General features: G+C 46.4%; 1 protein-coding gene across 5 annotated transcripts in view; it reads left to right on the top strand.

The window, feature by feature from the left end:
* Positions 1 to 13,257, top strand: part of Fer (FER tyrosine kinase) — a 306,510-nt gene extending 293,253 nt beyond the window's left edge. For 4 of the 5 annotated variants that reach the window (XM_052192262.1, XM_052192260.1, XM_052192261.1 and 1 more), the window contains 3 exons: positions 314 to 468; positions 4,439 to 4,561; positions 5,614 to 13,257. In XM_052192262.1, the coding sequence (XP_052048222.1) occupies positions 314 to 468; positions 4,439 to 4,561; positions 5,614 to 5,756 (421 nt within the window). In that variant the 3' untranslated portion in view covers positions 5,757 to 13,257. The remainder of the gene's footprint in view (positions 1 to 313; positions 469 to 4,438; positions 4,562 to 5,613) is intronic. The other variant, XR_007979418.1, reaches the window with a different exon arrangement.
* The last annotated feature ends 796 nt before the right edge of the window (positions 13,258 to 14,053 follow it).

Raw genomic sequence — 14,053 nt, 5'->3', positions numbered from 1 at the left:
CTCTCGGGCAGTGCTGCTCTAGGGAAGCTAGTCAACAGAGACAAATACCCAAAGCTCCTAGCCTTGCCTCTAACAGAGAATCTGAGTTTTTCCTATTTAAATAGAAATCTGGGTGGAGCCTAGAGAACAGGCTTGTGGCCTGCTCCATATGCAAATGTCTTCCTGGGTGATTCTTAACCTGTGACAGAACTGCATCCTTAACCTCATTATAAATACACTGCAGATGTGAAATTGCAAAGTGTGGAAGTCATAAATGTGGATGCCACTTTCAACCTGTCTTAATGGGTGTTTTCTGCATCTTGTTGTAACCCAGGGACCTGGCTGCACGGAACTGCCTGGTAGGTGAGAATAATACTCTGAAAATCAGTGACTTTGGAATGTCTCGGCAAGAAGATGGTGGAGTGTATTCATCCTCTGGCTTAAAGCAGATTCCCATTAAGTGGACAGCACCAGAAGCTCTTAATTACGGTATGACTAGTCTCTGGGTTTCCTTTTGACAGTAACTGTGGCCTGAATCAGCACGAAGCACTCACAGGCACGGCTAGGGTAGGGCAACCTCTGGGCTGGAACGAGTCGAGAAGCAACACTGAGCAAGTGTAACTGTTCTTACCTTGCTCTTGGACACAAGCAGAAGTGCTCGTATGTGGGAGATTGCTAGGCTAAAGTAGGCAGTGAACATGGCACACGGCTCTGTTGTGCAGAATGCGATTACCTGCACAGCTGGTCCATTGGTTTGAATGTCTCGTAACTGGTCCAGCAATCTCACCTAAGGTTAAATACTGAGTCAAGTCTCCAGACTCACTCTGCAGCATCCTGGCCTCAGCCTCCGGAACTTATATCAGTCTTGAGCAAAGAGAGAGTTGGATATTGTTTTTTATAAGAGCAGCAATTTCTTTTTTCCATTGAATTTATAAAAAATATCTCTATCATAAGAAACTCAAAAGACAACACATGGGAGTCAGTGCATGTTACCACAGTTGCTAGCTGTTGGTTAGTACTGGATTTTCATAGGGTGTTTTCTGCACCAAGTAACCCATCTTTCAAGTATAAACTAGTTTAACTTCTTGAGGAGCCACCAAACTTTTTTCTAAGATCTGAATGTAATTGGCTTGTTGAGGCTGAGTCAGATGCCTCCTGCCAGCAAGAGGGACTTTTGTGAGCTTTCTAGTGATGGTAAACCAACCTAGGGCCCAGCGGAGTCCCTCATCTCCCACAGGATTCTTCTCTGAAGTGGTGCTGTTCCTATAGGCTGATTTACTAAGGGAACCAGTTGATGGATGAAAGACAAGACTAAAACACTCAGATTTGCACAGAGGCTTTCTTTAGATACAAAACATTTGTAAAACACCTTTGTGACTAGGTTTTCTTTGTGACTTTTTAAGAGCTATGACTAGTAAAAATGGACCTCTTGATCACACTGTGCACTAATGAATACCACCCCACATTTACAAATGTAGGGGCTAACTTCAGACGCCTGGACCAGACAGATGCAAAGTATTTTCAGTGAAAAGGACAAGTAGGAAGCTCTTTGGTTGACACACAGGGACACTGTTTTAGCTGCCTTTGATAGGGATTTTGTAAGATGCAGAAGAATTTAGGTGATGAGGAAGAGACTGTAGATACTTCCTTCTTAGCAAGAAGGTGACCTGTAGTTTAGTATTAATTGTCCAGTCCAAGAGGAAGTGCCTGAGGAAAACACAGCCTCAGGGTCAGCCTGAGGAGTCATGGGCGGTCTCAAGTTCTTTGTGGAACTTCAGAGCCCTGCAGTTGTTTTTGCTTCTTTCTACTGGGTTGGGGATAGCAATTACCTCATGAAAATGCCCATTTCTTGTTGTCCTTTGGGTCTGCACTTACCTCCAATCCCTCTCTTCCCTCATGCTTGCCCCAGGCTGCTGGAATATGGCCCAAGTCTCCCATTAAGAGGTCAGGGAGATAAAAAGTCCTGTGTCCAAGGACCCATCTTCTAGAAACTTTGGTTTAGGTCTGTTGGATTATGCTGTGTTGTTAGTGTTATTTAGAATATTTTTAAAAAGTCAGGCAATGTTAAAGGGCACCGTGCCCACCCCCTAACTCCCCTCTCCTGGCAGACACCTTTCAATGCTCACGTTCAAGCCATGGAGGTGTGAGTGTCTGAGTTACTTTCTCCCTGCTCTGGGTGTGTCAAAATCAAGGGAGAAGGGCTTTATTTCAGGCTTCTATTTCCAGAGGGACATGGTCTGTCCTGGCAGGGAAGACATGGCAGCGGGAGACTGGCTAGTCACACTGCATCAGGAAACTACAAAGAGGAGGGAGAGCTGGAGCCCAAGTACAAACGCCTGCTCCCTCCAGCAGGGCTCCCTGGACTCCCAGAAGCCATCACCTCTTAGGGACCGACTGATCACCCACACATGAGCCTATAGGGGACATCTCACATTCAATCCTCAGTAATCCTCAGCAGTCAAATGACAGTACGCTCGACAATACGGCTTGTATCTCTTCTACCCTCAGTCTAGTTTCCAGCAAAACTACAGGGTTTATAAAGAGAAAGGTCATCTATTGATCTTCAACTAAGAAATAAAGTCATCTATCTGTCCATTACCGAAAAGGTTTTCCAGCAGAGAGTGAGATAAGGGGTGTTCCCTAGGGAGACCACACCAATAGGTCACCCCTGAAAACATACACACAAGTAACATGATATGGACTGAACAGGTTACATTTAGAAATATATATGTGTATGCTTGCATGCAATGACAATTGGTGACAAAAGAGAGTCAGCAAGGGAGTATGAGAGGGTTTGGGTGAAGTAAAGAGCGAAATGATGTAATTATAATCTCAAAAATTATTTAACAAGTTAAACCTGCTTGTTTAGAGATGATAGTGGAACCCAAACACAACTAAGCAGAAATTCCTCTCAGTTAAGTGGTGTGACATAACTATTGAGACCATGGAGTAAGAGGGATTCAAGGCTTCCGTGTTGTTGGCTATTTGACCTGGGCAAGACATCTCCTCCTCCATGCTTATGTAAATTTGGAGCCTTCTCTCCAGCCTGCTGGACACCATGAGGGTCAGACGATTGAAAGAGCAGCATGGTGCCCTCAGCTTGCCCTGCAGTGTCCACATTAGCCAGGTTCAAAGGTCAGGCATGTGGCATAGCCCAAGTAGGGCCTGTTTACAAGGTCCCTTCCTTGATCTCTGATGTATAACACTTTACCGGAGAAAATGTAAGTCTATGTAACTTAAGTTCTTTACAAAATTAGCCTTAACCTTTAGCCACCAAATGAGTTTCATGAAAAGACTTGATGTGTAGAGAAGAAAAGTAATTTTCCTAAGCCAACAGCACTGGAAATGGCCGTAATTACCTCCCAGCTAAGCCGGAAGCCAATTCCCACAGCTGCAGCTGATGAGTGAGTGAGCAGGCTGAGGAAGGCGCCCAGCACGGGACTTCACTCTCTTCCTGATGGCAGAGGCCCTTCCCTGTTAGAGGAATGTGACAGTTTTTAAATCCTGGGGTAGGAGGTAGACAGGAAGTGCTGTGGTTGGAGAGAGCTTCAATTTGTGCCTGTAACCCAGCACAGAGGTAGGAGGGTCTGGAGTTGAAGGCCCGCCTAGGCCACAGGAGACCTCACTTCACAAACAGAGAAAAGGCTGTCAGCACCAGGTGGATTTAGTGGGGGCAGTATGTGTGCTTGCCCTGTGTCACACGGGGAGGGAGGGATGTTCCTGATGCTGCTCCCTGATTTCACACCCACCTCCACAAGGCTTCTTGGGTAGGAGTTTATATCTATGCTTCTGCTGAAGGCGACCAAAAACATTCCTAAGAGTTCAGCTCGTGTAGCTCAATAAAACAGGTGCACCAAGATATTTTGACAAAACAAGACACCATGTAATTTGAAGAAGCTGTTTTTATCAGCCAGCTATGTTAATTTCCAGTCTATTCAGACCACATGGAGAAATGTATTTTCTGCAAATGAAACTATCAGTGGAGAAACTGAGACCTTTAAGCATGTAAGAATATCTGTAAACAGTCATGAGTAAAGAAAATGAAGTTAAGAAACTTTCCTTAATGCTTTAAGTTTGTTTGTAATTTTACTGGAAAGAAAACGATGCAGGCAGAAGACCACACTGTAGGAATCTGACTTATTTAATCTCCTAGGCACTGATGTGTGCAAATTCACACACACACACACACACACACACACACACACACACCAACCATCTCATCCACAGATCACAGGAGATGTAAGCTGAATTCTTGTTCTTGGGGGAGGGGAAAACCACTTATAGCTCATAATTGAACTAGCCTCCTGAAGACTCCTGGCATTATACAAGTACTGAGAACGGATGTCACTGTGGTGGCCCCGTAGAAGCCTGACCATAGTCGGGAGGCTGACAGCATCATCGGAGTTAATGTCTTCCCATCCCATTCACTCACCTGGTCATGGTTATCTTCCCCTTCCAGGGAGATACAGTTCTGAAAGTGATGTGTGGAGTTTCGGCATCCTCCTCTGGGAGACCTTCAGCCTAGGGGTCTGCCCGTACCCCGGGATGACAAACCAGCAAGCACGGGAGCAAGTGGAGAGAGGTGAGCCGCGGCCTCAGTGCCTCGCGTCAGCATTCACCAGTGCACGGTGCCCGTGGCGCACCCAGGCACCGGCTTTCGGAGAGAAGAGTCACAGTGCTGTATAGGACACAATAGGAGGAAAGATGTTAGTCTATTTGGAATGCTGTGATGTTATAGAACAGCAAGCATTTGCAAGCCTGTCTGACCTGTGGCCCTTAGGTAGCATGCAGCCTTTAAGCATAGCTGTGAACAGGACAGCACATCTATAAACTTAGTTAAAGCATTCTTGGTTCTGTTTATTTGGGTTTTAGATGTTTGTTTTGCAGTTTGTTTCCTAACTTAATTGCACAGTTCTTGAGTGTGAATTGTGTACATATCAGTCCTGCCACCGCCGTATCACTGTAAGTAAAGGTCAGGTATTCTCATCACGTAAGAGAGAACGTCCCTTATCTACCTCACTGAGGTGAAAGAGGGTAGACCGCCTTAGAGTGGTGTTATACTCCATATCAGATAAGTCCCTTAATTCTCCAAGTGAAAATGCTTCTAGTTTCCAGAAGGAATTCTGAGAAGCTGTAATCTGAACAAACACCAGAGTGCTCCAGATGGAGACGGCTGACTAGATGGCAGGAGCGATGCGTACATGCGTGTGTGGGACACAGCTGCCAACAAGCAGGATGTGGTTCAGATGACGGCCTCTGTGGCCGGCCGGCCCTGGGGAGCCTGCCTGTGGGGGTGGCCGGCCTGCCTGCCGTGGACACACGCCCCTTAGCACAAGTCCCCAATGCTGCTAGACAGGAGCCTGTTCTCCCAGCTCACTGTTGAACGTGGGTGTAAATCTCATCTACATCTGCCCTGTCTGTGTGATAATTCTGGAAGCTACTTTTAGAACAGCTAAGGCAGGCATTTTTGTATATGCTAGAGCTTACTTCTGACTTGCTGACAATACGTGGCTCTATAATTGTGTGTTCTACCTCACCTACACGTACATGCTCAGAGCGTATTTATGACACTGACACAGGTCTTTGCTTTCTACCCCCCTTTCTGAGCTCTCAACTCTTCTCTTGAATCTTCAGGATACAGGATGTCAGCCCCACAGAACTGTCCGGAGGAGATCTTTACAATCATGATGAAGTGTTGGGATTACAAGCCTGAAAACCGTCCCAAGTTCAGCGACCTTCACAAAGAGCTCACTGGCATCAAGAAGAAGATCACATAGTGTCAGCAGGGCTAGATGCCACCCGTAGGACTCTGTCCTCAGTCACCCTGACTTTATACCACCTTACTGCAATCATCTTTGAAGGTTATGTTTTTTATTAACTGGGTTTTTAAAGTACGTTCCACTTTAAACTATGTTAAAGGCAAATTTATTCAAGAAATAAATAGTCCTACCCAGGGCCATATTAGCTAACTGCCGCAACCCTACCATTTGATGCCACTGTAAAGAGAAAAACACAGGCCTAACAGGAAAGGGAAAGGTCTATCTATCTTTACTACCGAGGACCGCTGTGTGCGCCAAGGTTTCCACTCCAGGCGCAGCCTGTGCGCTGCTGTCTTCTGCCACAGGCCTCCTCGGTTGGTGCTATAAACAGCCTTGGTAGCACATGCTTGCAGGATGCATGCCCACCACAGTTGGCTCTCCACTCTGCCAAGGCGAGATTGTATCCATAAATATAATCATATATTGGGAATCTCTTGGACCTCCTAGGGTTTCTCTCTCTTTCCTGTCAGAACAGGCCCGGCGAGGACACCACACTCCCGTGTCATTTTGTCTTTTACTTACCCAGGCCAGGCTATGGAAAATGGTGCATGGAAAATTCTCAGAGAGCTCAGGGAACAGAGGCAGCTGCTTTTGCAGGACATTGCAGAGGACAGAGATGACAGGAAGCATGTGTGACTAGGAGGCAAGATTGGGAAAGAGCAGCTATCTGGCTTTTGCCAGGGAGAAGAAAAAAGAGTGCCTGCCTCCCTCCCAGACCCCAGCCCTCAGCCCTCAGCATACCCTGTGTCTGCAGCTCAGTTCCCTAAGGAAGAGCTCACAGAGCCCAGCAGAAACTTTCTTAAAGACACTGAAGTCCACAGAGAGAACAGCATGGTTCTAATTGTGTAGCTTCATCCTAGGAGACAGCCCCAGAATGGAATTCCCTTTTCTTGTACCAGTTTCTAGGTCTTCAGAATCCATGATTCCCATTTACAAACACATCCAATGTGTCTACTGAAGAGCAAGGCTGCTGTGAATGAAGTATTTGGGCCAGACATCAAGTCAGTGTCAATGAGAGACTCTAGGGACACCCGCCCACACCTCCATCTGCTCTTCCCACTAGAAATCTTACTGATAATGCACAGGTATGCAAGCGCACCATTAAAGGTATCTCCTGTGTATCTAATGTACATGAGGTAAAGCCAGGGGTGGCTGAACTGGATCTAAGCTGTGTCCAGGACCTTCCCATGGCCTGTGCCCAGTTGTCTGGGAGATGGTCCCCACCCTGCCTGGCTGTGTAGACTGTAGGTCAGACTTTGAGGGAAGCAGCTGAAGAGAGTGACCTATCCATCACTTCAGTCTCCTTGTTGATTTTATAATTTTATATACATTTAGTGATCGGTACACGCAGACTGAAGTAAAGGTGTAACGAGCCTGCCCGCAGCATTCACTGCGGCACACAAGCCCGCTTCCTCCTCCACAGAGCTCTCCCATGGGTCACATCCTGTGAATAAGCCGAGCGGCCTTCTGATGGCAAATGCCATGGCAACCCAAGTGCACACTCAGGCATTCACGCTAAGGGCCTGCTCTCCAGGCGTCTGCCAGCCCTCGGCAGATAAGGCGTTCCCTTTCCGGATCCAACTGAATCTGTCTGTAATACACTCTGTCCATGAAAAGGAGGAAAAAACAGGCGCGCCCAGCAAGGGACGGGGCTGGCTTGCCTAGGCCTCTGTGAACAAGACGTGAAGTCTAATCCCCGCGTCCTGGCGTAGAGAGCATGCACTGATGCTCACTCATCCGGGCTGTTAGAATTTGCAATTCACATCATAACTCTCTGCTTAAATTAAAACGGCTTTTCAAAACATCGTGACATCTGCAACATTTAAATTCTATTTTATCCTTTGTCCCAGAGCAGGCAGAGGTATAGTTTAAGATTAACTCATCGGGAGCCTTTCAGGATCATGTCAGTCATCCAGAATATTAAATTTAACATAGGCACATGCATTAAGGAAAGCTTATGCAAAATATTCTTACTGTTAATTTTGTTATGCTTGAGGCATAATTTATTCATCCCTTCTGTCACTGATAATTATTGGAATTATGTACTTTAGAAGGCTAATCCATACCCAAAAAGTGCACATATAAATGCAGTTCTGATTTGCAAGTTGATTTAGGGAAAAGAGGCTGCAGAAATGCACAAAACTCCATGGCATCTTTCCTTAAAAAAATAATAATTGTAAACAGTGGTGCCCCGGTCCCACTGGCGTGGGCACAGGCAAGCCTGCTCACAGATCTTATTTTACTGTTCAAGAACTTTGTGGACCTGCTCGCAACTGTGCTCATCAGCATCCCTTCAGGTCAGCGGTCTGGTCATGAAGGAGAAGGCTGTTGAGCATGAACGGCCATGACCGGCCTGCAGTGTCCACCTTGAGTCCCCAGGAAACCTTCCTGAGAAATGGGAGGTCACTGTCAAAGACAGAAAACTTTTCTGTCAAGGCCACATTTGATGTGGATTTCATTTGATTTAAGCTTTCTTCTTAAAGCCATTTTCTTAGGAAGACGATAAAGAAAATTACTAGGCCTTTTTTCAGCCCTTCCTGCTACCCAAGTCCACAGGAGAAAGTCCCGTGTGGTTCTTTCTCCTTTTTCCAAGACTTCACAGGGGCAGTAGAGTTGGTTCCTAATTCATAGCTGGCTCCCTTCTCACAGACACCCATCTGCACAGCCAAGTCATTCAGTGCATGGCTCACGGGGAAAACAAGTTCTTAAGACTGAGATTGTGTTAGCACTGCTTCTTCCATCAGCTAGCTCCTCTGACGTCACAGCACTGTGCTAAGACGGTTGTCAAGCAAGCATGCCAGTGTTTCACGCCAGGATCAGGCAGGAGTCCTGCTGTGCAGTATGATCCTCACGTGCTATGCAAGTGTGACTGAACATCATCTTAATGTGTGTGTGCACCGTCCCCGAAGCAGAGTGACATCTAGGGCCGCCTGCCTGAGCCCCTTCCGTTTAGCACACTCCATTTGTCACACTGTTGGCATTCTCCCTGCCTCTTGTCAGTAGATGTGACATGACTGTCATGGGAAGACAGGCTTTCCTATTTGGAGATCAGAGCCCTCATACAAAACAGCACTGCAGCTGGGTAGGAGCTGCAGAGACACAGCTCACTTATGTGACAGTATCTTCCATAGATGGAATCAAAGGTCTTAAATGAAAATCGATCATTAAAGTGGCATGAGAGTTTACTATGAAAATAAAGTATTTCCTCTTATTAACAGATTTACTATACCATTAGAATGTTTTATTAGATTTTTGCTTTATAATTTTCTGGGCTTATTAGTTTCATGTCAAGTCTGAATACTTTTTTTTGAGAACCCAAAATGTCATTTCTGCATAAGAAAAGACCCTGATTTAAAAGCCAGCAAGATCACCCTGCTAGGAGTTACTGAGAGAGATTTAAGCTCCCATAAAATGCCCCTTTGAAAGTCATGTTCTAATACAGATGATTAATCAACTACATATCACCCTATGTCAGTATGAGAAATGTCCCCCTCACCCCAGAAACCCATGAAATTCAGGACTAGCATCACAATCACTTTGCTATCCTGACAAATTTCTGGGATGGTAGGAAATAACCCTGCTGTGAAAGAATTCATTACACTGGCCAGGACAGATGAGCTGGGGTGTAGTGGGTCTGTGGATGAGTGGCCCAGGTAACCTGCAGGGAGGCAAACCAAGAAAGAACCAGCATCACCAGGAGCCTGCGGAAACCTCCAGGGGCCAGATCCTTTCCATGCCAAACCAAACCAGAAAAGAGCGTCAGTCCCAAGACCACCTCCATGCCAAGGCCTGTCCCTGCAGCAGGAGCCACTTGGTCCCCACTCAGTGCTGACACCGTGTGCCCTCGCTGTCTTCTGCACAGTGAACAACGTGTGGTCCTGCACACACTCAGTGCTCAGTCCTGAAGGAGAGTAGCCAAACCTCTATGTCTTGTGCTAATTAGCGACACTCCTTTTGAAGTGAAGGCCAGTCTTTTATGCAATAGAACCCGATGGGCTGAAGTTCCCTAAGTGAGAACATGCTTACATCATCTTGAGCTGCGTTTGACTAAATGGTTCCTGCTGATGGACGCCCCCGCCCAGAGCAGCACACCGTGCCGCCCTGCATTCTGGAGGGAAACAAATCTGCAGGACGGTGGACAAGTGGCCATGGTTTTTGACTTTACACTAGGAACGTTTGGGGGAGAGAAAAATAGCCTAAGAAGCATTCTGAGGCAGAGCACAGTGCAGCAGGGTGAGGGGTGGGCATCCCACATTGGGGGCCCGGGAAGACAGCACTGAGAACACCTGGGCGGCCCAGGGGAAAGCCTAAAGCCCAGTGAATGTGGAGCCAACCTCGGGCTGGGGCGTGGCCTGCTGCTGCACAGCACCAAAAACAACAGGCCTCAAGCCTCCAGCCCTTGCATGAAGGGCTTGAGTTGACTGCCTATCTTATGTTCCCTGCTGTCTCAGGAATCCGCAGCTGTTTCTCAGCAAGACTGCAGAGGGTGGGAGTCAAGCCCATTTCCTTTAGTAAGCACAGATAAACTGAGTAACTGCCTACCTGAGAATGAGTCGCCAGCGCTACAGGGAAATGGCTGTGAATGTTTCTGAGTTCCACTTTATTAATGAAGAACTAACAGGGCAGGTTTGGCTTCCTTACTAGCAAACTCGTAAGAATCCTCAAACAAGAATATTAAAGTCTCTTCTTGAATTGCAGAACTGTGCACCAAAACATCTGTTAAACCAGTAAGATGCAAGGTGTATACCCCAAAGGGTATATACATAGTATTAACAGACCTGCCACAGAGTGGTTCCCCTCATATCTTCCACGTAGGGCCCAGATTCTGTTCTTGTTTTTGGCTTCTCATTACTTTGTTGCTTTGCCATAACAGAAAGGCCTTCATCATTGGCTTATAAACACAGGGGTGTCTTCTCAGGACTCCCTGCCTTATAGGGAGTATGCAGACCCAGGAAGCCAGAGCGCACAGCCTGTGAGTGCGACGGCATGCCCAGGTGCCAAGCGCGCTGTATGAGCAACCTTATCAGCAAGGCTTTAAGGGAATTTAAGGACAGAAAGACTGCTGTCCATCGGCATGTCCAGGTTGAAAATGTCCCTATTCTCTCAGGCTAGTAAGCTGACCCCCTCCTAAGGAAATGTAGGAACAGAATAGTCTACCGTAAAGCCCTGGGCATCCAATCTTCCCACACACCTGTCTACGCTAACCCACTTTGTATCTTCTGTTCCCTTCTTACGAGCAATATCTAAGTTGTTCAGTTACATCATGTTAGATGATTTCCCAGAGCCTCAAGAAAGAGGGAAGGCTGAGGCCTGAGTTCAAAGCCGGCCAGCCTTCCTGCACAGATACCCAGAACACTGTGAAAACATCACCTCTCCTTGGGAGTTCCCAAAGCAGCCTCCTTCCTAGAAAACCGGACATTACCCCTCTTTCCTGTTTGTTGGAAATTTCTATAGCATCAGAATAAGTATGTAATAAATGCTGCCCAGCAGGTCCAAGACTGATCCAGTAGGAAGCCAGGTGTCTTCCTGTACCACCAGCACACATCCAAACTCTACTTCCTGTTTTCTTCATGTAGCACTGAAGTTAGTTGCCTGACAATCATTACAGAGCAAAACGTGAGCCTGTCTTCCCCAGGCCCAGGTCTCTAAGTAGCCTGTGTTCAGAACCTTCAGGGCTAAGAGAGAATTAGACAGACAGATGTGGATGGACACCACATCTGTGTAAGAAAACCATCCTCTTTCAGCTCACCAGTCCATGCTTTTTCTTTCTTAAACCAAAAACCATCTTATTTAAGAATCGTCCTCTTACAAAGGACTTGATGGAGGAAACTTGCTACCAACTTGTAAGAAATGCCAGACTAGTGTGTGGACACAGGGGCAGGAAGGCAGCTTGCGCCTCGCCCAGAGGATGGCTGTATTTAGATTGGATATGGGGTGCTGAGGAGGCCCAGCCCGTGTTGGCTGGAGTTGCTCCTGTGGAGCAGCAATCAGAAAGACAATACTACGAGAAACACAGTCTCCCCCCAAAAAATATGAATTTCCTTTCACCCCTTGGGTCCTGGGCCTCCCACACGCCCAGGGCACAGGACGTGAGCACATCCCAGTGGAGGCATGCTTACTCAGTGCCAGCGAGACTGCTGTCCAGTTTCAGCAGGTTACTGCAGGTGTACTGAGTCATCAAGAGGTTCTGATCAGATCCAACAGAAAGAGAAGCTCACTCGCTTCCAATCCACGACTGCAGCAGGCAGAGACTGAAAATACCCTTCCGTCAGCCGGGATTTCACCTCGCTAACATGTCTGTTGTTACTCAGCTGTGTCCTGTGATAGTTCCCCATGTGGACATAGTTCTCGTATGACAGTCCCCTTATCTTCCTCCTTCATAAACCACCGAGACTGCCTGTGGAATCAGCTTCTGCAGTCAAACACCTAAAGATTCTGTGTTTAAATGCCTGTAGTCAGTGTTTCAGTATATAAATGATTGAACAGCCAGGGTCTGGGGATGAACAGTGATTCATTCTGTTCTCTTTGCACTATAGTTTGTGTGTAAGCGTCTTTGTTTGGTCTGGGTGCTTTCGGTGAGTCCTCGAAAGTGTGATAACTCTCGGAAAGCACAACCACGCAACCACACCGAGTGAAAGGATCCCTGGAAGTAGAAGAAAATTAAAGTGAGCTCTCAGAGACCCACACACTACTCTGACCTCCTCAGGAGTCCAAGCCAACCAAGCACAAAAGCAAAATACCCAACTGGTGCCAGGCTGTCAGCCGGCTGAGTTCCCGGCATGGGCCCACAGAGAGCGGGTACAGAATACAGTTTCCTGCGTTGTTTCTCTGCTTGTTACTAGAGATGAGCTCAGTGGTGAGGGAGAAGGGCTACCCTCAGCCAGCTGGGGGCTGGTGTTCCATCTGTAATCAGCACTGTGAGCTGAGCATCTCTGTGGTTCACGGAGTTTCTTCAGTGCCAGCGGACAGCCATTTTAATGTCACATTGAAGCGCCTTTAATCTTTTGTTATTATTATTACTTTAAAATAATGTATTTGTGAAGTGGATAAAAGAAACACTGGAAATAGGGTGCTTCTGAAGATGTCAAGTATAAAATATATGAACAAGGTCCGTGGTGGTTTACCTGGCTTTGTAAACAACCCTGAAGATAGATGACAGCTCCACGTAGGAAGGCTAGTTGTCTGCTTTGCCCGATTGTATCTCAGATCTGTATTTAACAAGTATTTATTTGTTAAGTTTTACATTCAGAAGAAATACACTTTGGGTTTGGGCTAACATTATAGAACGTTCTGAAATTTTGCCTTCTACTTTTTTTTTTAATACAATTTCATCATGTTTTGTAAATTAAGGCCACTTTTGGACAGCCTTCTTCTACCGGAGACCAATTACCATCCTATGGTCTGCAGAGCCTCTTTTCATTATGTCCTTGTAATAATGTAAAATATTTACAGCAAACTATTTCGTGTCTTGTTTAATCTTTCTGTCATGTTTACATTTCCCTTCCTCTGCCACATAAATATGTTCAGAAAAGAAGAAACTGGAAGTGAGATTTCCATGGTAACTGGCCTCCTCAGGCTGTAGGCCTCCTCTGCATAGGAATTATTAGCTTTGGGTTTCTCTGGAATTAAGCATGTAAGTCCTGATGATGATGGTGTGTGCTTCAGTCCAAGGGTCTCTCTCTACTTAGACTGGAAATTGAAATGTAGTTCAAGTCTGAGATTTCTATGAGCTTTGGGATTTTGCCAGGGTTTTCTTAAACGTATTGGGGGTGGGGTGTGAATATGCCTGACCCTATTAGGAGGTATGACCTTGTTGGAGACAGTGTGTCACTGTTGGGGGGGGGGGCTTTGAGACCCTCCTCCATGCTGTTTGAAGGCAGTCGCCTTCTATTTGCCTTCAGAACAAGATATAGAAACTCAGATTTTCCAGCCTCAAGATCTGGATCACAGTGCCCTCCCTCCTTTTCTGGATTATACTTCATTTTAGACTTTAAGTTCAAATGAAAACAATAACCAGGTAATAATAATGCTTAGATATGACTGTCCCTTATTCAACTGCAAAAGCCTGTGCAGTAAGCTCAGCTGGGTGGGATCCTGCCACAAGGTCACCACTGTCTTCATCTGTGTATCTCCTTGAACTCGGCTGTATTTCACTTCCTGGTGCCCCTTCGTTACTTAAACCAAACAATTTGTGTTTTTCCTTTCTGTGCTTGATCCAAATGCTCCTTATGACAGTAAACCAGAGGACAAAGTCC

This window comes from Apodemus sylvaticus, chromosome 9 (genome assembly GCF_947179515.1).
Source record: "Apodemus sylvaticus chromosome 9, mApoSyl1.1, whole genome shotgun sequence".
Taxonomy (NCBI): domain Eukaryota; kingdom Metazoa; phylum Chordata; class Mammalia; order Rodentia; family Muridae; genus Apodemus; species Apodemus sylvaticus.
The sequence above is the reverse complement of the archived record's forward strand: the minus strand, read 5'-3'. Positions and strand labels throughout refer to the sequence as shown.